This window comes from Oncorhynchus mykiss, chromosome 13 (assembly GCF_057628025.1).
Source record: "Oncorhynchus mykiss isolate SJ-2025 chromosome 13, ASM5762802v1, whole genome shotgun sequence".
Lineage (NCBI taxonomy): Eukaryota > Metazoa > Chordata > Actinopteri > Salmoniformes > Salmonidae > Oncorhynchus > Oncorhynchus mykiss.
This window is the reverse complement of record NC_143034.1, coordinates 27,434,218-27,461,009: the sequence shown is the minus strand read 5'-3', so window position 1 is coordinate 27,461,009 and position 26,792 is coordinate 27,434,218. Positions and strand designations below refer to the sequence as shown.

The 26,792-nt window shown below is 43.8% G+C and overlaps 1 protein-coding gene across 1 annotated transcript in view; it reads right to left on the bottom strand.

Moving 5' to 3' along the window:
• The window catches only part of LOC110485820 (septin-9), a 77,362-nt gene extending 68,428 nt beyond the window's left edge, over positions 1-8,934 (bottom strand). Inside the window, exon 1 of the mRNA XM_021557003.3 lies at positions 8,461-8,934. Within this exon, the coding sequence (XP_021412678.3) occupies positions 8,461-8,485 (25 nt within the window). The 5' untranslated portion in view covers positions 8,486-8,934. The remainder of the gene's footprint in view (positions 1-8,460) is intronic.
• Positions 8,935-26,792: the final 17,858 nt, after the last annotated feature.

Below are 26,792 nucleotides of genomic sequence, written 5' to 3'. Positions count from 1 at the left end.
TCAGAGCTGATGATGCAGAATAAAAGGGGAGCGAGGGAGAGAGAGAAAATAAAACAGACTGTGCCCGATTCGTCGCTGCAGCCACAATCTATGACCTCATCTCAGCGCTACGCAGCGCAGCTCCCTTATTCTCTGTCAGACACAGTCCTTCTCATGTGTCTCCTGCCCTGCTCCTACAACCAGACCTGCTGGCCTGGGGATCATGCTCTTACAACATTCAGGAATCGATAAGCTCTACATATTAATTTCTATCTGCAATGTTCTAAAAAGTGTCACCATCTTAAATAAAAACCCTGCTACGACACATACAGCAGCTGCTAATCTAGAGCCTTTGACACACACACACACACACACACACACACACACACACACACACACACACACACACACACACACAGCCTGATTGAGGGACCTTGATTTGATCCAATCACCCAATTCTCTCTGCTCCCGATGGCAGCCACATGCTCATCCCCAATCCCCATATTCCCCACTGATGGTGTCCAAATGCTGGGGTAGAGGGGATGAGTGAGTGGGGCTCACTGGGGCTCTGGGGGAATCTAAGGACTCTCTCACACATGCACTAATTCCCACTCGCTAGATTGGCATTTCCTGCCACGGGGCAGATAGAAGGCAATTGACCCGATGTAAAGACGCGGATTGAGATTATGTGTGGTTGAGTTAATGAGCAAGGCCTGCTTTCAATAAGACAGTGATTAGACTTGGTATTTGACGGTTCTGTTTGCCAGCAATCTCTCAATGGTTTTCATTGGTTAAAGATGATCTGGTGTAAACCAGTCAGTGAGAGAAGTTACACTTCCCAGTTCATAACCAAATAGAGAATGAATTTCATGGCCAATATATAGCGGAATAAGCAAGGCCCCGAAGGCTGAGTAACCACTCTTGGAACGGCTGATCACAGGACAAAACAGACACAAACTAGTATGTACAATCATTTCTCAACTCTAACTCAAAGACAGACTTTTTGCTTTCCAAAAGTCCCCCTCCCCCCCACCCCCCCACCCCAATTCCAGGTCAGTAAGAAGTTAAATCAAAGTGTTGTAAAAGTGCTTGGACTGCAGTCCGCCTGTCTGTCCCTCCCCAGCGTGGCTGTGGTGGTACTGGGTTTATCTGCTGGATATTTCCTCACCATAAGTTAGTAATTAGAGCCTGGAGGAAGCTGGCAGCAGACAGACCAGAATGGGATCTATCCTCACAGTGTCGGGTCCAGGCCCGGGAGTCTCCGGCTCTACCTAGCCCAGACCTAGCCTGAGTCTCTGATCTGTTTGTGTTCCAACTTGTTTGGCATGACACTCATAGCAAGGGAGTTGGCAAGACAGCACAAACAGATCTTGGACTCAGGCTATCAGAACCACACTTAGCATTTTGAATGGCTGATAGAGTTGATAGAACTGACAGATGGAGTTAAATACTGACAACTGTTGACACTGAGAAAACAAATCAACAGTGGCTTGGATTCCTTATCAATTCAGTAAGCGCTGCCTAACACACAGCAGGGTACAGAGTGTATGGACAAACAAGACTGAGGGCTAGGTAGTCAACAATAATTCCACCCACGCACACACCTCTGTCCTGTCTCCGCGAATTAGACTAAACGGAGTCATGGTGAGGGAGTGAGTGAGCGAGTGAGAGAACGAGAAATGGAGTGGCAGAGAGAGAGAAAGAGTTCCTGTGGTTCCTTGTGGCTTGTGCCCCTGTAATCAGCATGGCAGGCTGCTTATGTCTAAATCTGCTGCACTGACCCAAACAGTCTCCGCGCGCGCACACACACACACACACACACACACAAACAGTGGTAGTGTCTGTGCATGTGGAGTTTGGTCACAGAGCACTCCCAGATAAATACAAGACCTCAGAGCGTTAAATATGCCCTACGTGGCTTCTACTGGGACATTATGCAACTATTAATTGACATGGCCATCCATATTACCTACCATAGTACTTTTAAAATCGACTATTTTTTAAAAACACACGCCATTACTCAGACAGTGACTGTTTTTAATGCAGCTGCGGAAATGCAATAAACAGTTTTGGAGAAAAATCTGTTCTTTTGATTAGATGACTGACCCAGTCTATATTACCCTCTAATATGACTGTCCGCATTATGTTTACAAGCTAATCTGCTTGGCAATAATGACTAGCTCATTAGTTATGATTTGTTAATGACAGCTGCTCTCAACAGAAGGTGTGTGTGTTTTATATAAGTTATATAACTAAATAATGATTAACACTAGAGGACTGCCCATCACCCTAAGCCATAGTGACATGGCCCTGTTTTCAGTGTTCTGTTTTAAGTGTGTGTGTGTGTGTGTGTGTGTGTGTGTGTGTGTGTGTGGAGGTTTTTTTGGGGGGTCTAGGCTTTAAGCTGAAATGTCATGCGTGTTACACAAATCAACATCCTTATATAGAGTTGAACTCTGACACACTGGCTAATGATGTCACAGAGCGCACCAAAGTATTTCCGGCGGTTTTGACGGCATTCCGAAACAAAACGTCAGTGGGCATTCCTGCACAGCGAGGCTAATCATAGAGGCATCTGGACCTGGGGAGACAGGAGACAAATGAGCCATAATAAGTAATGGGTTACTTCCTATGGGGGCGGGGCTTAAGATTAGGCTAATGAAAGATTAAAGCTTCTCCAGCAGGAAATGGAGATGGAACCGTTTGTGCGGATACGCAAATTCACACACCAAGTCCCTTGGGAGGTCTGAGTGGGAGTTCTGGGTGGGAGTTCTGGTGTGATACTCATCAACGGGAGAGGTTAATACGTCACTTAGCAGACACTTTATTCTAAAGAGACAGAATAGTCAACATTATTAACAATGACACAGGACGCACATTAACAACCAATGGGCCCGTGTGGGAAGTCTAATCCACAACCCTTGTGTTGCCAGCACCATGCTCAAACTCTGTGAACCATTGGAAGCACGATCCACAGTGAGTTGGGTTTGGTCCAGTACAGAGTGTCTCAGACTCAGGGAACGAGCTGGCTTCACTGTAAGGCAGCATTGTTTAGGAGACGTAAAGAGCAGTATTGACTCCTCATCTGCTGCTTGGTCACTACGGGACCTGGATCTGCCGTTGTGCTACTGAGTAGGAGGATGGCTGACACACTGGAGCCCAATGAGAAAAACTAGATACAAAGTTCCTTATTACATGCAGGGTTGCTCAACTCAATAAACAGCATCCCTTTACTACGGTGTTGCTCAATTCTGTGTCCAGGGACACTCACACAGTATGCAGGCGTTTGTTCCAGCCCAGCACTAATCTGATTCAGCACTTACACACCTGATGCAACTGGGCCAACAGCCTCCTTAAGCCAAATACTGTACACAGGGCTGAGATCATTTTGTCACTTCCTCACATCAATGACATCACCGGGAGTGCTTCCCCCCTTAGGGACGACTACGTCACACACAAACAATCTGACAAACAAAACACTGTTACTGATTAGTAACTCAAACACACTAACAATACATTTATTTCTGGTCTCTCTTTCCTGTTAGTACTAACTTAGCTGAAGACTAGAATATAAAACGCTGTAGGTCAGGATAACGATTTTCCTGATGACAAATCATGCAGATGGGGACGTTACGTTTTATTTGCTATTAAGTCGTTGAAAGGCTTGCTGCTAATGCACTTTAGAGACCTGACACCCACTTCATTATGGAGGCCAGTTTAAAAAAATAGCAAGTGTAACACGTTCATAACACCCCCTTAAGCAACTCCTGAGCACAAAAGGTCCATTCAGTGTGCGGACGAATCCTGAGAGGAGTCAGTGTACAGTGCAGCTGACTGGGTTCACTCATGTGTACAGAGAGAGAGAGATGGGGAGATGGGGAGTGCATTTACTCTGCTGAGCCCCCACCACACTTTCATTTGGAGATTGTTACTGGAAAATAGGCAACAGCATGGGTACATCCAGCCCATTAGTTAGTTAGTAAGTAGGCAGGCAGGCAGGCAGGCAGGCAGGCAGGCAGGCAGGCAGGCAGGCAGGCAGGCAGGCAGGCAGGCAGGCAGGCAGGCAGGCATGCAGGCAGGCATGCAGGCAGGCAGGCAGGCAGGCAGGCAGGCAGGCAGACAGACAGAAGCCTCTGTCCAGATGAAGATTCTCTGGCCTTGCCTTCATAGGAGACATCAGACACAAAACATGTCTTGTTCTGTGTGGAAAAAAATATCTAATAATATCTACAGTTGACGTAGAAAGTTTACATACATTTAGGTTGGAGTCATTAAAACTTGTTTTTAAACCACTCCACAAATTTCTTGTTAACAAACTATAGTTTTGGCAAGTCGGTTAGGACATCTACTTTGTGCATGACAAGTCATTTTTCCAACAATTGTTTACAGACAGATTATTTAACTTAAAATTCACTGTATCACAATTCCAGTGGGTCGGAAGTTTACATACACTAAGTTGACTGTGCCTTCACACAGCTTGGAAACTTCCAGAAAATGATGTCATGGCTTTAGAAGCTTCTGATAGGCTAATTGACATCATTTGAGTAAATTGGAGGTGTACCTGTAGATGTATTTCAAGGCCTACATTCAAACTCAGTGCTTCGTTGCTTGGTATCATAGGAAAATCAAAAGAAATCAGCCAAGACTTAAGAAAAATAATTGTAGACCTCCTGGTTAATCCTTGGGAGCAATTTCCAAACACCTGAAGGTACCACATTCATCTGTAAAAACAATAGTACGCAAGTATAAACACTATGGGCCCATGCAGCCATCATACTGCTCAGGAAGGAGACGCGTTCTGTCTCCTAGAGCTGAACATACTTTAGTGCAAAAAGTGCAAATCAATCCCAGAACAACATCAAAGGACCTTGTGAAGATACTGGAGGAAACACGTACAAAATTATCTATATCCACAGTAAAACGAGTCCTATATCGACATATGGGGACAAAGATCGTACATTTTGGAGAAATGTCTTCTAGTCTGATGAAAAAAAAATAGAACTGTTCGGCCATAATGACCATTGTTATGTTTGGAGGAAAAAGGGGGAGGCTTGCAAGCCGGAGAACACCATCCCAACCGTGAAGGACGGGGGTGGCAGCGTCATGTTGTGGGTGTGCTTTGCTGCAGGAGGAACTGGTGCACTTCACAAAATAGATGGCATCATGAGGTAGGAAAATTATGTGGAACATCACAAGACATCAGTCAGGAAGATAAAGCTTGGTCGCAAATAGGTCTTCCAAATGGACAATGACCCCAAGCATACTTCCAAAGTTGTGGCAAAATGGCTTAAGGACAACAAAGTCAATGTATTGAAGAGGCCATCACAAAGCCCTGACCTCAATCCTATAGAAAATTTGTGGGCAGAACTGAAAAAGCGTGTGCGAGCAAAGAGGCCTACAGACCTGACTCAGTTACACCAGCTCTGTCATGACGAATGGACCAAAATTCACCCAACTTATTGTGGGAAGCTTGTGGAAGGCTACCCGAAACGTGTGACCCAAGTTAAACTTTTTAAATTTGGCAATGCTACCAAATACTAATTGAGTGTATGTAAACTTCTGACCCACTGGGAATGTGATTAAATAAATAAAAGCTGAAATAAATCACTCTACTATTATTCTGACATTTCACATTCTTAAAATAAAGTGATCGTACAGGAATTGTGGAAAACTTTGTTTAAATGTATTTGGCTAAGGTCTATGTAAACTTCCGACTTCAACTGTATGTCCACTGGTTGTTAGTAATTGAAGACTGAGGAGGAGAGTAGATGAGGGAGAAGGAACCCCCGCTGTTACACAGCGACGCAAAATAGATTAGAGCTAACCACAGGGATGGGAAATTGACCAGCGCCAACCACAGGGATGGGGAATAGACCAGCGCCAACCACAGGGATGGGGAATAGACCAGCGCCAACCACAGGGATGGGGAATAGACCAGCGCCAACCACAGGGATGGGGAATAGACCAGCGCTAACCACAGGGACGGGAAATAGACCAGCGCTAACCACAGGGACGGGAAATAGACCAGCGCTAACCACAGGGACGGGAAATAGACCAGAGCTAACCACAGCAACACGAAATACACCAGCGCTAACCACAGCAACGCGAAATAGACCAGCGCTAACCACAGCAATGCGAAATAGACCTGGGCTAACCACAGCAACGCAAAATAGACAAGCTCTAACCACAGGGACGTGAAATAGACCAGCGCTTACCACAGCAACGCGAAATAGACCAGCGCTAATCACAGCAACGCGAAATAGACCAGGCTAACCACAGCAACGCGAAATAGACCAGCGCTAACCACAGCAACGCGAAATAGACCAGCGCTAATCACAGCAACGCGAAATAACCCAGCGCTAATCACAGCAATGCGAAATAGACCAACGCTAACCACAGCAACGCGAAATAGACCAGCGCTAACCACAGCAACGCAAAATAGACCAGCGCTAACCACAGCAACGCGAAATAGACCCGCGCTAATCACAGCAACGCGAAATAGACCAGCGCTAACCACAGCAACGCAAAATAGACCAGCGCTAACCACAGCAATGCGAAATAGACCAGCGCTAATCACACCAACGCGAAATAGACCACTGCCAACCTGAGGCAGGTGCTTTTTTTAGCCTTTTTGGTGCAGGTGCTTTTTCACATTTCTCTCAACATCTCCACTTGTGACAACTACACAAGCCCAGAATTGCCGCTAGAACAGAGCATCATCATAACTCATGAAGAATCAGCTCAGAAATACAGGCAACCGAGCCGGTGGCGGTCCCTTAATCAGGACGCATCCATGCAAAGCTTGAACTAAGCAGAGAAGCCCCTGGGTACGTTTCCCTTCAGAGTGGGCCTCTGTTTCGCCTCATCCTCACTAACAGAGCACTGGTATCAGTATAAGCAGATCTGAAGGGCTTGGATAGGTTAAAGCAGCGTAGTGGGGGACCTTCCACCATATTGCTAACAACTTACAGATTTAATATTGAAAGGATAGGCCCAAGGAGAAGGGTTAGGGAGTGTTTTGGGACAGGCTGTCTGGCTTGTCTCAACACCACCACTAAGAGAGGGCTGGTATCAGTATCAGAGCTCTCCCAGGTCTCTGGGATGATAAACAGAGATAGGAGCCGACATACAGTGATAATCACTGATAGCACCCCATAAACTGCTGAGGATAATGCTATGTAGGAAAAGGTCCTGCTTTAAAGGCCATTCTCCTTCCCTCTGAAAGGTCACATACTGACTTAATGATGCTTAGCCTGGTCCCTGATCTATTTGTGGTGTATTGCCAACTGTGACCTGAGCATGAATCCCAACACACACAAAAAAAACACTGTGGCATCAGCATGTGTTCTTTTCCGATTCTCTAATCCACTTGATCCCAGGAGCCCGTCCTGTGGTCCTGAACGTTGGGAACGAGTGGGAAGCACAGATGGGGTCTGAGAGGAGCTAGTGAGCAGAGGTATGCTGTGACACACACACACACACACACACACCACTGTGTGTATTAATAGAGTGCAGCCTAGCGAGAGACCGGAACATCACAGCCATAGAGAGGGCCAGCACATCACAGCCACAGAGAGGGCCAGCACATCACAGCCACAGAGAGGGCCAGCACATCACAGCCACAGAGAGGGCCAGCACATCACAGCCACAGAGAGGGCCAGCACATCACAGCCATAGAGAGGGCCAGCACATCACAGCCACAGAGAGAGCCAGCACATCACAGCCACAGAGAGGGCCAGCACATCACAGCCATAGAGAGGGCCAGCACATCACAGCCATAGAGAGGGCCAGCACATCACAGCCACAGAGAGGGCCAGCACATCACAGCCATAGAGAGGGCCAGCACATCACAGCCACAGAGAGGGCCAGCACATCACAGCCACAGAGAGCAGGAAGGAGAAGGACAAAGGGATGATGCATAATGAGACAGAGGCCTTAATGGCTAGAGAAGTCCAGGGGGCTCTCCTCTAGGTAGAGTACACTCAGTCTGCATACACACATTGATCAGAGGGAGAGAAGAAAATGAAAACAAAGAGCGAGAGAATGATAAAAGAAATCAAAGTAAAGAGTCTGATAATAAAAAGGAGAAAAGGAGTAGAGGCGACTGACCTGTACTGCTCCCTGTGTTTAAGTGTAGGCTCTTTGATTTGTCTAATGACAAGTCATGCAAGTAATGAAAATATAGGGTAATCCAGGGATATAGTTGGTACACATGCAGACATGTAGGGAAAAACACTAGCCGATAGATCATTAAACTAAAATATATTCAGAAATGTATATAAAAGGAGGTTCATATTAAAATAATTAAAATACAATGGAATCAAACTAAGTGCTGAAAATACACAGTAGACAGACATGTACTCAAAAATATCACATCAGCTACAACAAGCCTTCAAGATCATTTGGAAATAAAGCAACTTGGAATTGCGGGTTGGGCGCACAATAGTGTGTTCCACAATAATAACACATTTCCCAACATACCTGAATTCGCAGGACTTTTCTTCATGTTCTGATCGTTTGGGAGACAATTTAGTCAACGTTTTCTCCAAAAAATGTATTGAGTATTCGTCCAAGTATTCTTGTAGTAGATCCCGCTGGTCCTTTCACTGTTCGCACTGTTGCCGCGGCTCATGGGTAACCGTTCACCGTATCCCAATTCAAACCGAGTAGACAACTAATGTATCGTAGCCTAGACTGTATTATTTATTGTCGCTGGATGTTTCACCAAGCCTGATGTGCACTTCGTGGGATGCTCCAAGTTTCAGACCACACGAGCGTGCATACGGAATCAAGCGTGCATCAGTGGCAGGAATGGATGTTGATGTGCCTTTTACGCACGTCCCACCTATGACCATGCTGTTATTTTAGTGTTGCGCTTTCCATGCATGACATCATCCGTACGTAAGCATCCAGTCAATCCATATGAAGAGAGAGGTCGCAGAGACGACGTCGTGTGTTGTTGCCCTATGGAATACATTTGTTTGAGCTCATTGGCGTCCCCAAAATGTCGCTCTACTGACCATTACATGGAAGATCGAGGAGGTTCTATTCGTAAATTAGAACACATCCATTGCATTTTATTGTGGTGTGAAATGTCACAAACACCCTATTTAGACCTATAAATATTAATGGCTCAGATGTTTCTATTACTGAACGAAAATATAAACGCAACATGCAACAATTTAACGGTTTACTGTTACAGTTAATTTAAGGAAATCAGTCAATTGAAATAATTATATTATGCCCTAATCTATAGATTTCACATGACTGGGCAGGGGCGCAGCCAAGAGCGGGCCTGAGAGGGCATAGGCCCACCAAATTGAGAACCAGGCCCAGCCAATCAGAATGGGTTTTACCCCACAAAAGGGCTTTATTACAGACAGAAATATTCCTCTGTTTCATCAGCTGTCCTGGTGGCTGGTCTCAGATGATCCCACAGATGAAGAAGCCGGATCTGGAGGTCCTAGGCTGACTTAGTTACACGTGGTCTGCGGTTGTGAGGCTGGTTGGACTTACTGCCAAATTCTCTAAAATGACATTGGAGGTGGGTTATGGTAGAGACATGAACATTCAAGTCTCTGGCCACTGCTCTGGTGGACATTCTTGCAGTCAGCAAGCCAATTGCATGCTCCCTCAACTTGAGACATCTGTGGCATTGTTGTGTGACAAAACTGCATATGTCAGCAGCCTTTATTGTCCCCAGCTCAAGGCGCACCTGTGTAACAATCATGCTGTTTCATTTGCCACACCTGTCAGGTGTGTTGGACTTGTAACCGAAAGGTTGCAAAATCAAATCCCTGAGCTGAAAAGGTAAAAATCAGTCGCTCTGCAGGCAATTAACCCACTGTTCCTAGGCTGTCATTGAAAATAAGAATTTGTTCTTAACTGACTTGCCTAGTTAAATAAATAACATGGGAAAGAGGAGAATTCAAGATGGATGAGATTAGTTACTCACATAATATTTTATACTCATAGCTTAAGTTTCATATTTAACTTGAAATAGGCAGGTTAGCTCCTATTGTCTGGGCCGTATCTAAATCCACACTAGCTCTCGAGAACCCAAGGGGGCTTATAGCCTTTTGGGTTGTAAACTGAAGGTGTGGATCACAACTGGCTCAATGTGAACTACAATCCCGACGCTCTGTTTTAACGTTTAGAAACGTTCATAATCCTAGTTTGCAGTACGGTTTTGGAAACCTTTGTAACTTAACTTTTATACCAGTGAGTAAGAATCTCTCAAATACAAAAGATACTCTTAGTGTAAGCAGTTTAGAAAGTTGCACCCAGCTGTAACAGCCTTCAGCCATGGAATGACACATCCTCTCACGCTGCACTCACATTTCCATTGGACCATTCCATTCCACATTTCCGGTCAGAAGCAGGTGTTACTCAAAACACAGCTGGCTGCAACTTTGCTATACGGTGTAATGTCTACAGTAAGTGTATGTTTTGTGTTTGAAAAATGTTGTCATTCGCATTTAAAGTTAAGTTACAAATGTTTCCAAACCTGTTTTGCATTCGAGGCGTATGTGCGATTAGACAGAGCATTTGGGCAGCGCCTAAGAGTCGGGGCATTTCCCTGACAAGGCTAAAGGGGACATCCAATGACCCAATGTGGTGCAATTGATTTGGAGTCATGATAAGGGCAAAATCCACACAAGCTTAAGACATTATTTGGGCTCCTCTTGTGAAGCCTAAATGAAACACTTACCGTGATGAAATACAGTACGTATTCATTTAAAATGGTTAGTTCCAACTCTGACCTTTTTAAAACAACAACATTTTGATCCAGGCTGCCTATACTTGGTCTGCAGAGGAGGCTGGTGAGAGGAGCTATAGGAGGACGGGCTCATTTTAATTGCTGGAATGGAATTAATGGAACGGAGTCAAACGTTTTTTCCATATGTTTGTGTTTGATACCCTTCCATTTATTCAATTCAAGCCATTACAATGAGCCCAGCCTCCTATAACTCATCCCACCAGCCTTCTCTGGTGGTCAGTTTTTTGCTATGAATGATGTTGACATAACTGCCGCCTCAATGTGCAAAAAACAACAACAATTGCCAATTGTTTAAAACAAAATGCTGTGACAAAATACCCACTGGGCACAGACGTCTATTCAACTTCATTTCATTAAAAGGACGTGGAAACAACGTTGATTCAACCAGTGTGTGCCCAGTGGGTAGACTTCTGTTGGCCATTTTAGTTTACAAGCTGTGACTACATTTTTAGAAGTCTGCTTTAAAAATGTATTCAAATTATTTTAGACGTTTTTCTCTGTGTTCCTGAGCTTAGACGTTTGACATCTGACAGATCTTACAACGCCTGGATAGGTATTTTAAGTATCTGCTTACCACATGTTGTAGCAATATGTCAGTTGATGACAGTCGATGACGTGGCATGCAACCATTGGTTAATGCAAGCAACGTCTGAGCAGAACGTGACCATTGGGCTTGTTCGACATTGCAGCCGACTGCCGAATGACTGATCGACAAATCACCTTGCATCATAAATAACAACTCTTGAATATTAGTAGATCAGTCAGTCGGTCACCATTTACCCACAATGCACCATGGATTTGATGCTCTCGAACATGGCCAATGGCATCTCCTCATACACTTATATAGGTCTACATGATCAGGGTTTTGCTGCCCTCTAGTGAGCATACATTTAACTACTACAGTTTCTGGTACTGTCTGAAAAATGACTGTCTTTTCTGATTTACAAGGGAGAGGCCACAGCAGAGCACCTGTCACTGTTTTCATAGTATTGCCTGGTGTAATTAAATGTACACATTGGTTAATTGATATGGGAATGGTTTAGGTGCTAAGGTAGAAAGGCTGTCCTTTTCTCTCAGCTCAGGGTTAAACACCATTTTACAACGTGCTCCAAAGCAGTTTGTTGTGTCCGGTATGTACAGGCAGTTGATTTAGGCTGTCCTGGTAGACTCTCTTTAGTCCCAGTAAAGGGGAGAGTTAGGCTCTGTTCAGAGCTGATGAAGGGGTAATCCCTAATATGCTGTTTAGCACAGACGGGTTGGTTGTTTAGCAACAACTGACTCTAGCGCAACTGGCGGGGCAAAACAGACGGGGCTGGTTTACGTCAGAGTTTCCCAAACTCGGTCCTGCCCTAGCACTACACAGCTGATTCAAATAATCAAAACTTGATGAGGAGTTGGTTATTTGAATCAGCCGTGTAGTGTTAGGGCAAAAAACAAAATGTGGGGGGGAAAGCCGGGATCAAGTTTTGGAAATCCTGGACTAGATCATGTTAAACTCATTCCACGGAGTGTCTGTGGGTTTTCGCTCCTCTCTTTTACTTGATTAATTATGGTCACTAATTAGTGAAGAACTTCCCTCACCTGTTTGTCTAGGTCTAAACTGAAAGTTAAAAAAAAACTGCAGACACTAGGCCCTCCATGGAATGATTTAGGCATAGTCTTAGCTGAAGTAGGAACCCTATTGAGGGGCTGAACTTTAGACTCGCTGTCATTTTTGTGAGTTTTTGGATATTGATTGTTACTGCTACGGACAACGTTTTTTCAAGACAAGCCATGTATCCTGAAAATCTTCATCTGCAATAAATTCAAGTATTGCTTTTCTGCAACCACGGGTCCTCCTCATTCCTACCTATCACGTCCCTTGGCTACTATGGATCTGCTATTCTACAACCTGTCATTTTCTAGCACTCACTGCTTTGCTCTATTTCCTGTCTCTTGTTAATCAGGCTAACAACAATCTCTCCAAAACATTTTAGGTGTTAGTTTCACTCAGCTGCATGTGTTCTCGGGGTTGAGAGAGAGACTAGCAGTAGGTGAATATTTAGATTTGATGCCTTTCTAACTATGTATAGATAAATAATGTATTCATAAGTACTGTATGTTCAGCTGAATGGGAAATATTTTTTTGTATAGATAATTTTTATTCCATACCTTGAAAGTGGAAAGGAAATGGGAGCTGAAACTCTAACTGAATTCCAAGTGTTTCTGCCCTAACCTTCCTGTCCTCTTACTGTTCGGAACACCTGCTCCCAGTATCACCTCCTACCTTACCCAGTGCATTCTAAATAACAAACCTGCCTTTTAAGTTTCTCACCTCCTTATTTACATATAGGTTGAAGTTAATGGGTATCTTCAACCTATATTAACAAAAGGGTTACGTGACAAGGCAACAGAATGAACAGGAAGACGTAAAGTCTCACAAACGACAGGAAAGCTTCACCACACTTTTCACACATGATAGAAACATACTTTATGACAGCATTAACACATGCGTCAGGGGTAGACAAATAGATTCAGCTGCAGGGCAATTTTTGTCTGAGCGAATGGCAGTGCGGCCGGAAAATAATTAGAACAATTTATACATTGCTAAATGTAGGCCTCAGTTTAATCTTGATTTCACCAAAGATGTTTACAAGCTTGAGTGATGCAGCTAAACTTGAATGCAGATACATATACAGTGCCTTGCGAAAGTATTCGGCCCCCTTGAACTTTGCGACCTTTTGCCACATTTCAGGCTTCAAACATAAAGATATAAAACTGTATTTTTTTGTGAAGAATCAACAACAAGTGGGACACAATCATGAAGTGGAACGACATTTATTGGATATTTAAAACTTTTTTAACAAATCAAAAACTGAAAAATTGGGCGTGCAAAATTATTCAGCCCCCTTAAGTTAATACTTTGTAGCGCCACCTTTTGATTCGATTACAGCTGTAAGTCGCTTGGGGTATGTCTCTATCAGTTTTGCACATCGAGAGACTGACATTTTTTCCCATTCCTCCTTGCAAAACAGCTCGAGCTCAGTGAGGTTGGATGGAGAGCATTTGTGAACAGCAGTTTTCAGTTCTTTCCACAGATTCTCGATTGGATTCAGGTCTGGACTTTGACTTGGCCATTCTAACACCTGGATATGTTTATTTTTGAACCATTCCATTGTAGATTTTGCTTTATGTTTTGGATCATTGTCTTGTTGGAAGACAAATCTCCGTCCCAGTCTCAGGTCTTTTGCAGACTCCATCAGGTTTTCTTCCAGAATGGTCCTGTATTTGGCTCCATCCATCTTCCCATCAATTTTAACCATCTTCCCTGTCCCTGCTGAAGAAAAGCAGGCCCAAACCATGATGCTGCCACCACCATGTTTGACAGTGGGGATGGTGTGTTCAGCTGTGTTGCTTTTACGCCAAACATAACGTTTTGCATTGTTGCCAAAAAGTTCAATTTTGGTTTCATCTGACCAGAGCACCTTCTTCCACATGTTTGGTGTGTCTCCCAGGTGGCTTGTGGCAAACTTTAAACAACACTTTTTATGGATATCTTTAAGAAATGGCTTTCTTCTTGCCACTCTTCCATAAAGGCCAGATTTGTGCAATATACGACTGATTGTTGTCCTATGGACAGAGTCTCCCACCTCAGCTGTAGATCTCTGCAGTTCATCCAGAGTGATCATGGGCCTCTTGGCTGCATCTCTGATCAGTCTTCTCCTTGTATGAGCTGAAAGTTTAGAGGGACGGCCAGGTCTTGGTAGATTTGCAGTGGTCTGATACTCCTTCCATTTCAATATTATCGCTTGCACAGTGCTCCTTGGGATGTTTAAAGCTTGGGAAATCTTTTTGTATCCAAATCCGGCTTTAAACTTCTTCACAACAGTATCTCGGACCTGCCTGGTGTGTTCCTTGTTCTTCATGATGCTCTCTGCGCTTTTAACGGACCTCTGAGACTATCACAGTGCAGGTGCATTTATACGGAAAAAAAATTGGGCGTGTAAAATTATTCAGCCCCTTTACTTTCAGTGCAGCAAACTCTCTCCAGAAGTTCAGTGAGGATCTCTGAATGATCCAATGTTGACCTAAATGACTAATGATGATAAATACAATCCACCTGTGTGTAATCAAGTCTCCGTATAAATGCACCTGCACTGTGATAGTCTCAGAGGTCCGTTAAAAGCGCAGAGAGCATCATGAAGAACAAGGAACACACCAGGCAGGTCCGAGATACTGTTGTGAAGAAGTTTAAAGCCGGATTTGTCAGTCTCTCGATGTGCAAAACTGATAGAGACATACCCCAAGCGACTTACAGCTGTAATCGCAGCAAAAGGTGGCGCTACAAAGTATTAACTTAAGGGGGCTGAATAATTTTGCACGCCCAATTTTTCAGTTTTTGATTTGTTAAAAAAGTTTTAAATATCCAATAAATGTCGTTCCACTTCATGATTGTGTCCCACTTGTTGTTGATTCTTCACAAAAAAATACAGTTTTATATCTTTATGTTTGAAGCCTGAAATGTGGCAAAACGTCGCAAAGTTCAAGGGGGCCGAATACTTTCGCAAGGCACTGTATATCGACATAACATGAAAGGCCGCTCAGCAAGGAAGATGCCACTGCTCCAAAAACGCCATAAAAAAGCCAGATTACGGTTTGCAACTGCACATGGGGACAAAGACCGTACTTTTTGTAGCAATGTCGCCTGGTCTGATGAAACAAAAATAGATCTGTTTGACCATCGTTATGTTTGGAGGAAAAAGTGGGAGGCTTGCAAGCCGAAGAACACCATCCCAACCATGAAGCACGGGGGTGGTAGCATCATGTTGTGGGTGTGCTTTGCTGCAGGAGGGACTGGTGCACTTCACAAAATAGATGGCGTCATGAGGTAGGAAAATTATGTGGATATATTGAAGCAACATCTCAAGACTTCAGTTAAAGCTTGATCGCAAATGGGTCTTCCAAATGGACAATGACCCCAAGCATTCTTCCAAAGTTGTGGCAAAATGGCTTAATTAAGGACAACAAAGTCAACGTATTGGAATGGCCATCACAAAGCCCTGACCTTCAATCCCATAGAAAATTTGTGGGCAGAACTGAAAAAGCATGTGCGAGCAAGGAGGCCTACACCAGCTCTGTCAGGACGAATGGGCCAAAATTCACCCAACTTATTGTGGGAAGATTGTGGAAGGCTACCCAAAACATTTGACCCAAGTTAAACAATTTAAAGGCAATGCTACCAAATACTAATTGAGTGTATGTAAACTTCTGACCCACTGGGATTGTGATGAAAGAAATAAAAGCTGAAATAAATAATTATCTCTACTATTATTCTGACATTTCACATTCTTAAAATAAAGTGGTGATCCTAACTGACCTAAAACAGGGAATATTTACTAGGATTAAATGTCAGGAATTGTGAAAAACTGCGTTTAAATGTATTTGGCTAAGGTGTATGTACACTTCCGATTTCAACTGTGTCTGTGTGTGTGTGTGTGTGTGTGTGTGTGTGTGTGTGTGTGTGTGTGTGTGTGTGTGTGTGTGTGTGTGTATATATATATATATATATATATATATATATATATATATATATACACACACACACAGTGCCTTTGGAAAGTATTCAGACCCCTTTACTTTTTCCATTTTTTTTTTCCATTACATGCTTATTATAAAATGGATTAAAAAAAATAATCTACAGCAATCTACACATATTGCACCATAATGACATAGCAAAACAAGGATTTTTGCAAATGTATTAAAAATAAAAAACAGAAATACCATATTTACATAAGTATTCAGACCCTTTGCTATGAGACTCAAAACTGAGCTCAGGCGTATCCTGTTTCCATTTATCATTCTTGAGATATTTCCACAACTTGATTGGAGTCCACCTGTCTATCTAAGGTCCCATCGTCGACTTTGTATGTCAGAACAAAAACCAAGCCATGAGGTTGAAGGAATTGTCAGTAGAGCTTCGAAGCAGGATTGTGTTGAGGCACAGATCTGGGGAAGGGTACCAAAAAATGTCAGCAGCATTGAAGGTCCCCAAGAACACAGTGGCCTCCATCATTTTTAAATGGAAGAAGTTTGAAACCACCAAGACTTTTCCTAGAACTGGCCACCCGGCCAAAGTGAGCTATCGGGGGTGCTTTGGTCAGTGCTTTGGTCAGTGCTTTGGTCAGGGAGGTGACCAAGAACCCGATGATCACTCTGACAAAGCTCTAGAGTTCCTCTGTGGAGATGGGAGAACCTTCCAGAAGGACAACCATCTCTGCAGCATACCACCCATCAGGCCTTTATGGTAGAGTGCCAGACAGAAACCACTCAGTAAAAGCAGATGACAGCCTGTTTGGAGTTTGCCAAAAGGCACCTAAAGACTCTCAGATCCTGAGAAACAAGATTCTCTGGTCTGATGAAACCAAGGTGAAACTCTTTGGTCTGAATGCCAAGCGTAACGTCTGGAGGAAACCTGGCACAATCCCTACGGTGAAGCAAGATGGTGGCAGCATCATGCTGTGGGGATGTTGTTCAGCAGCAGGGACTGGGAGACTAGTCAGGATCGAGGCAATGATGAAAGAGCAAAGTACACAGAGATCCTTGATGAAAACTTGTTCCAGAGTGCTCAGGACCTTAGACTGGGGGCGAAGGTACACCTACCAACAGAACAACGACACTAAGCACACAGCCAAGACAACGCAGGAGTGGCTTCGTGACAAGTCCCTGAATATCCTTGAGTGGCCCAGCCAGAGCCCAGACTTGAACGAACATCTCTGGAGAGACCAGAAAATATAACTGTGCAATAACGCTCCCCATCCAACCTGACAGAGCTTGATAGGATCTGCAGAGAAGAATGGGAGAAACTCCCCCAAATACAGGAGCCCGACCTCACTAATGCTCTTGTGGCTAAATGGAAGCAAGTCCTCGCAGCAATTTCCCAACATCTAGTGGAAAGCCTCCCCAGAAGAGTGGAGGTTGTTATAGCAGCAAAAGGGGGACCAACTCCATATTAATGCCAATGATTCTGGAATGAAATGTTCGATGAGCAGGTGTCCACATACATTTGGTCATGTGGTGTATCATCCTGATCCTGCTGCCATCTACTGCAGACATACCAGAGAGGACTTGGTTGACTTCACTTAACAATGTCTATTGTTCTTGTTCTTCTTGCTGGCGTCCATTACGACTATTCCTCTGGTAAAAAGCAAATTCCAGTGAGATGGTGATGCCTAAGACAACCTTGCATGATGGTGAAGGGATTATCATGTGATAACTAGGAGGGAGTCCTCAGGTTCTAGGGCCTTATTGCTTTTATAAAACTGTCGCCAAACATGTTCATTTAAATATTAATGACATTGTTTCATCAACAATATTGCATTCGTAAGCGGCGACCCCAGCGGGCTGGTCGTTAGTTCTTTCTCATGTTTTGACCCAGTCGTTAATTCTAATCACTCTATTAATTATATTAATTGCTATGCTAAACAAATCATTGGTATGTAGCTAGCTGGTAGAAAATCAATGATAATGAGAGATGAGAGAACGTCAATAAATCATTACTTAATAAATATCCAATAGGTCTACATAGGGAACAACTACTATGGTTTGCGATTCCGAGCTAACTAAGCTAGTTGGTGATGTTAACAGTGACGACGTTTCTGATCTCCTGAGGCTTCTCAAACATGAACCTCCGCCCTCTCTCATGTTCCTCTCGATATGGTCTTTGTGGTTCCTGGTTTGCTTGTTGTACGTCATTATAGCATACTTCATATCGTTTATATTTTTTATACAGAATGAGTCGTGCTTCTTAGGGATCAAATTGCTTTAGTGGGATCAATTTGACAACATCCGGTGAAATGGCAGAGCGCCAAATTCAAATAAAATTACTATAAATATTTTACTTTCATGAAATCACAAGTGTAACACATAAAAATAACGCTTTACTTCTTGTTAATCTCGCATTGATGTGCCATCCTGGATGAGCTGCACTACCTGAGCCACTTGTGTGGGTTGTAGACTCCGTCTCATGCTACCACTAGAGTGAAAGCACCGCCAGCATTCAAAAGTGACCAAAACATCAGCCAGGAAGCATAGGAACTGAGAAGTGGTCTGTGGTCACCACCTGCAGAACCACTCCTTTATTGGGGGTGTCTTGCTAATTGCCTATAATTTCCACCTGTTGTCTATTCCATTTGCACAACAGCATGTGAAATGTATTGTCAACCAGTGTTGCTTCCTAAGTGGACAGTTTGATTTCACAAAAGTGTGATTGACTTGGAATAACATTGTGTTGTTTAAGTGTTCCCTTTATTTTTTGAGCAGTGTACAAAACCCAGCGTATATCGGTCATACACAACCCAATGGATCTGTTTGGAATAGCAAAGCTCTTATTCTTGATCAATTCTAAACATCAAATCAAAGATAACTTAAATCATTCCCCCCAGAATCGAGAATATAGGCTACTGACCTTGTCGCCGACTGGGAAAAGCAATGTTCGTTGGAATCTAGTCATCGTCCCTGTCGGTCTGGGGTGTATACCGGCCTGGTCTTTAACCTCAATTCAGAGGCCAGGTCTTAAAATAACGGGACTAGACCCGCTCGTGCACGATTTTTGGCATACTACCTTCAGATGGCAGAGACGGGTATTTAGATCCGGCTCGAAGGACCAATTGTTACAGGAATTAAATTCCTTTATGTTTTATTTAACCAATTCAATAAAACACTCTGCCCACTCCTAAGAATTTGTAAGACCCTTATTTGCATAAAATGGACAGAGACCAGTCTCAAAATCATTCAGTAGCGTTTATTCTCGAGAGTACTGAACACGATACAATTTACCACAGGTTATAAACTGAAAATGACGTCATTAGTTTTCAAACTGTACCGTCTCTTCTCCACTCCGATACAATGGCAGTATAGTTCTCAAGCCTTCCCACATCGTCTCTCACCAATTTAGATCATTTATGATCGAGCCAAGGTCTTCCTGTGTAGAGAAGCATTCTAGCCAGTCTGACGATAAGTTCATTCATTTCTACCAAGGAATTGTTCTAATTCTTGATTATAATTACACACATTATATTCAGTACTAGGATTAAAAGAAAATTCATACATCTATACAGTAACATAATAGTATTCTGATTAGTCAGTCCTGATTGAAATGTATACATAATTAGTCATTATTGATTAAAAAAATCCCTTAACAGTTATTCACTCGTTGAGTTATTCACTCACTGTGGTTGGTTTCTGAAAATTATGGGCGTGTAAAAGACACCCTGAGGTGTTGGGTATAGTTTCACATGGGTCTGCTGCCACCACATCAGAAGCCACCTGTCACCATTAGCACACGGAGGTCTGGCTTACAGGATATGTGTCTGTGTGACTTTAATAGAGTACTTGACTTATGGTTATGAATTTGGATATGATTGTAGAATACAGTATGTCGAAAAAACTATTTAATGATGCTGCTCATGGATATTGACATATAAATTGGACATTTAGTTGAAAATATTAAAATGCATTCAATATGTTACTCTTGGCGTTAGGCTCTGCTCCTTCGGGGTAGCTCACTGCCAGAGCATGCATAATGATAACATAATAATAACAATAAGAAAGAGTGAAAAAGGTATGCCCTACCAATCCCCCTGACTGGAACAAAAGCAGTGCCCAAACAGGTGGAGTCTGGGGTGGGTGGTCAGAAAGCAGACATGCAGGGCGAGTACTGCATGTTACAGCATAGCATGTCACCAAGAACACCAGTGCATAGCTTGCACGCAGCAGCCAGCATGGAATGAGTGTGCATTACCTGGTTGACTAAACAGACTGCCATTTTACGGTAGAGTGAATCTAATTGGTTCAAGATCAGCTGATACAAATACTCTGGTTTCCTGTCTGAACTTGTCTTTGATTTATTTAGATAGAAAGCTTTCCAAATATACAATATACTGTAAGCAATATAGCTGAACATCACCAATGCATACCGCATACAACATAAACATGAATACACAAGTTGAATATCACATGACTATCAATTATGTACCAATATTTTGATTAAAAGGCAAATGGTGAGAATATTTTTCTACCTTTAATAAAAAGATACAATAACCATTTACATCTATTTAAAGTGAAAATAGCTGTTATGAAGTTGAAACATAAGTAAAACACTGACTCATAATTTGAGACAATTACTATGTTTTTTTTCAACCACAAGACACACTCATTACTCCTTAACAGCATGAACAATGTACTCAGACCATTATGGATTTAACCTTCTAGCTATCTCAAGTAAAACCATAGAATAATCAAATGTAATGTTGAGGAAACACAGACTGCGTCACTTTTTGTTTTTAGAAGGAACAAAGTGTTGGAAATTACAAATGGTTTGCATAGTCCCCTTACGTAACTAACACACACACTTACCCCAACAGACATGCCACCAGGGGTCTTTTCACAGTCTCCAGGTCCAGAACAAGGAAACGTACAGTATTATACAGAGCCATGAGTGCATTGAACTCCCTTCCATTTTATATAGCGCAAGTGAACAGTTTAAAAAAATAAATAAAGCAACACCTCACAGCACAATGCCTCTCCCTCATACTTGTTGTGTTTATGTACTGACACGTATGTGTAAGTGATAGATGAACACACACACACTACATGTTAATGTTTTTAAATGTATGTAAATCAAAAAGTATTTTGTCTGTAATGTCGGACCCCAGTAAAAGTAGCTGGCACCATTGGTGTCGGCTAATGGGGATCCTAATAAATCAAATAAAAATGGTGGGGATCCAATTTCAGTATTGAAACAATTTAGCCAATTTTGAGAGACCTCAACGTTTGTACAAACCCCCATTAGGCAAACCAAACGTTGGGCTATAAGCAAGGGGGAATAATGTCTAGATGCTTTTTACAGTGGCGGTCCAGCTAGTGAATTGGCTGGCTTGAGACAATGGATGCGCAGGGATTTCTCAGATGGAACAGAAAACAAGATGCCCATGCTTAACTGATTCTTTGTATGGCTTAGAGCGCATGTCTCAACCAATTTTTATTTATTTCACCTTTATTTAACCAGGTAGGCCAGTTGAAAACAAGTTCTTATTTACAACTGCGACCTGGCCAAGATAAAGCAAAGCAGTGCGACAAAAAAACAACAACACAAAGTTACACGTGGGATAAACAAAAGTACAGTCAATAACACAATAGAAAAATCTATATACAGTGTGTGCAAATGGAGTAAGGAGGTAAGGCAATAAATAGGCCATAGTAGCGAAGTAATTACAATTTAGCAAATTAACACTGGAGTGATAGATGTGCAAGTAGAAATACTGGTGTGCAAGGGCCTCCCGGGTGGCGCAGTGGTTAAGGGCGCTGTACTGCAGCGCCAGCTGTGCCATCAGAGTCCCTGGGTTCGCGCCCAGGCTCTGTCGTAACTGGCCGCAACCGGGAGGTCCATGGGGCGACGCACAATTGGCCTAGCGTCGCCCGGGTTAGGGAGTGCTTGGTCGGTAGGGGTGTCCTTGTCTCATCGCGCACCAGCGACTCCTGTGGCGGGCTGGGCGCAGTGTGCGCTAACCAAGGTGGCCAGGTGCACGGTGTTTCCTCCGGCGCATTGGTGCGGCTGGGTTGGATGCGTGCTGTGTTAAGAAGCAGTTGGGTTGTGTATCGGAGGATGCATGACTTTCAACCTTCGTCTCTCCCGAGCCCGTACGGGAGTTGTAGCGATGAGACAAGATAGTAGCTACTACAACAATTGGATACCACGAAATTGGGGAGAAAAAGGGGTCAAATGTAAAAAAAAAAAAAGAAATACTGGTGTGCAAAAGAGCAAAACAAGTAAATAAAAAACAATATGGGGATGAGGCAGGTAGATTGGGCGGGATATTTACAGATGAGCTGCAGCAATCGGCAAGCTGCTCAGATAGCTGATGCTTAAAGTTAGTGAGGGAGATATAAGTCTCCAACTTCAGCGATTTTTGCAATTCGTTCCAGTCATTGGCAGCAGAGACCTGGAAGATAGGAGGTGTTGGCTTTGGGGATGACCAGTGAGATATACTTGCTAGAGCGTGTGGGTGGGTGTTGTTATGGTGACCAGTGAGCTGAGATAAGGTGAGCTTTACCTAGCAGAGACTTATAGATGACCTGGAGTCAGTGGGTCTGGCGACGAATGTGTAGCGAGGGCCAGCCGACGACAGCATACAGGTCAGGTATATGGGGCTTTAGTGACAAAATGGATGGCACTGTGATAGACTGCATCCAGTTTGAGTGATGGAGGCTATTTTGTAAATGACATTGCCGAAGTCGAGGATCGGTAGGACACTCAGTTTTATGAGGGTATGTTTGGCAGCATGAGTGAAGGAGGCTTTGTTGCGAAATAGGAAGCAGATTCTAGATTTCATTTTGGATTGGAGATGCTTAATATGAGTCTGGAAGGAGAGTTTACAGTCTAGCCAGACACCTAGGTATTTGTAGTTGTCCACATATTCTAAATCAGAACCGTCCAGCGTAGTGATGCTAGTCGGGCGGGCAGGTGCGGGCAGCGATCGGTTGAAGAGCAAGCATTTAGTTTTACTAGCATTTAAGAACAGTTGGAGGTCACGGAAGAAGTGTTGTATGGCATTGAAGCTCATTTGGAGGTTCGTTAATACAGTGTCCAAAGAAGGGTCAAGTGTATACAGAATGGTGTCGTCTGCGTAGAGGTGGATCAAGGAATCACCAGCAGCAAGAGCAACATCATTGATATATACAGAGAAAAGAGTCGTCCCGAGAATTGAACCGTCTGGTACCCCCATAGAGACTGCCAGAGGTCCGGACAACAGGCCCTCCGATTTGACACACTGAACTCTATCTGAGAAGTAGTTGGTGAACCAGGCGAGGCAGTCATTTGAGAAACCAAGGCTGTTGAGTCTGCCGATAAGAATACAGTGATTGACAGAGTCAAAAGCCTTGGCCAGGTCGATGAAGACGGCTGCACAGTTCTTTCTTTTATCGATGGCGGTTATGATATCGTTTAGGACCTTGGGTGTGGCTGAGGTGCACCCGTGACCAGCTAGGAAACCGGATTGCACAAGGTACAGTGGGATTCGAAATGATCAGTGATCTGTTTGTTAACTTGGCTTTCAAAGACTTTAGAAAGGCAGGGCAGGATGGATATAGGTCTGTAGCAGTTTGGGTCTAGAGTGTCACCCCTTTGAAGAGGGGGATGACCACGGCAGCTTTCCAATCTTTATGAATCTCGGACGATACGAAAGAGAGGTTGAACAGACTAGTAATAGGGGTTGCAACAATGGCGGCGGAATATTTTAGAAAGAGAGGGTCCAGATTGTCTAGCCCAGCTGATTTGTACGGGTCCAGGTTTTGCAGCTACTTGAGAACATCTGCTATCTGGATTTGGGTGAAGGAGAAGCTGGGGAGGCTTGAGCAAGTAACTGCTGGGGGTGCGGAGTTGTTGGCCGGGGTTGGGGTAGCCAGGAGGAAAGCATGGCCAGCCGTAGAGAAATGCTTATTGAAATTCTCTATTATCGTGGTATTATTGGTGGTGACAGTGCAGTGGGCAGCTGGGAGGAGGTGCTCTTATTTTCCATGGACTTTACAGTGTCCCAGAACTTTTTGGAGTTAGAGCTACAGGATGAACATTTGTGCTTGAAAAAGCTAGCCTTTGCTTTCCTGACTGACTGCATGTATTGGTTCCTGACTTCCCTGAACAGTTGCATATCGGGGGGGCTATTCGATGCTAATGCAGTCCGCCACAGGATGTTTTTGTGCTGGTCAAGGGCAGTCAGGTCTGGAATGAACCAAAGGCTATATCTGTTCTTAGTTCTGCACTTTTTGAATGTAGCGTGCTTATCTAAGATGGTGAGGAAATAACTTTTAAAGAATGACCAGGCATCCTCGACTGATGGGATGAGGTCAATATCCTTCCAGGATACCCAGGCCAGGTCAATTGGTAAGGCCTGCTCGCAGAAGTGTTTTAGGGAGCGTTTGACAGTGCTGAGGGGTGGTCGTTTGACCGCGGACCAATAGCGGATACAGGCAATGAGGCAGTGATGGCTGAGATCCTGATTGAAAACAGCGTAGGTGTATTTGGAGGGCAAGTTGGTCAGGATAATGTCTATGAGGGTGCCCATGTTTACGGATTTAGGGTTGTACCTGGTGGGTTCCTTGATGATTTGTGTGAGATTGAGGGCATCTAGCTTAGATTGTATGACTGCCGGGGTGTTAAGCATATCCCAGTTTAGGTCAACTAACACAACGAACTCTGAAGATAGATGGGGGGCAATCAATTCACATATGGTGTCCAGGGCACAGCTGGGAGCTGAGGGGGGTCTATAACAGGGGGCAACAGTGAGAGACTTTTTTCTGGAGAGATACATTTTTTAAATTAGAAGCTTGAACTGTTTGGACATAGACCTGGAAAGTATGACAGAACTTTGCAGGCAATCTCTGCAACTCCTCCCCCTTTGGCAGCTCTATCTTGACAGAAAATATTGTTGTTGGGGATAGAAATCTCAGAATCTTTGGTGGCCTTCCTAAACCAGGCTTTTACAGGCTACAGAAGTCAACAAATGAGAGCGCCTGGAGACACACAGGGCCTGGGTTAACCTCTACATCACCCGAGAAACAGAGGGGCAGTAGGATGAGGGTACGGCTAAAGACTATCCAAACCGGTCGTCTAGTGTGTTCTGGACAGAGAATAAAAGGAGCAGATTTCTTGGCGTGGTAGAATAGATTCAAGGCATAATGTACAGACAAGGGTATGGTAGGGTGCGTGTACAGTGGAGGTAAAACCTAGGCATAAGAGAGGTTGCATCTCTGGAGGCACTAGTTATGCTAGGTGAGGTCACCGCATGTGTGGGAGGTGGGACAAAAGAGGTATCTGAGGCGTTTTGAGTTGGGCTAGAGGCTCCACAGCAAAATAAAACTACCCAAAACAACTGTATACAAGGCATATTTACATTAGAGAGAGATATAAAGCAAGGCATAAAGCAATCACAGGTGTTGATTTGGAGAGCTAGCTAAGACAACAACGGGTAAGACAACAACAGCAAATCAGCTAAGACAACAACAGGTAAAATGGTGATGAATGGGCAGAGAGGGTCAGTTAACTACACACAGGGCCTGAGTTCAAGGCTGGGGCCGACAGATATTTTTTTTTTTTAAATGAAGTATCGTGATTAATGATCAGTCCAGCAGGCATCAGCTATGTAGCCAAGTGATCATAGGGCCCAGTGAACAGCAATAGATGAAACCGGGAAGCTGTTAGGTAGTCGTTACTACGCTAGCAAGCGGGAGACACGGCGTTCATAAAGTTAGCAGGCCGGGGCTAGCAGAAGCTTCTTCACCAACGTCCAGCAAACGCCTTTTCAACCTCAGGAGGTTTAAGAAATGTGGCTTGTCACCAAAAGCACTCACAACCTTCTACAGATGCACAATTGAGAGCGTCCTGTCGGGCTGTATCACCGCCTGGTACGGCAACTGCTCCGCCCACAACCGTAAGGCTCTCCAGAGGGTAGTGAGGTCTGCAAAACGCATCACCGGGGGGCAAACTACCTGCCCTCCAGGACACCTACACCACCCGATGTCACAGGAAGGCCATAAAGATCATCAAGGACAACAACCCCCCGAGCCACTGCCTGTTCACCCCGCTATCATCCAGAAGGCGAGGTCAGTACAGGTGCGTCAAAGCTGGGACCGAGAGACTGAAAAACAGCTTATATCTCAAGGCCATCAGACTGTTAAACAGCCACCACTAACATTGAGTGGCTACTGCCAACATACTGACTCAACTCCAGCCACTTTAATAATGGAAATTGATATAAAAAAATGTATCACTAGCCACTTTAAACAATGCCACTTAATATAATGTTTACATACCCTACATTACTTGTCTCATATGTATATGTATATACTGTACTCTATATCATCTACTGCATCTTGCCATCTTGCATCTATGTAATACATGTATCACTAGCCACTTTAAACTATGCCACTTTATGTTTACATACCATACATTACTAATCTCATATGTATATACTGTACTCGATACCATCTACTGCATCTTGCC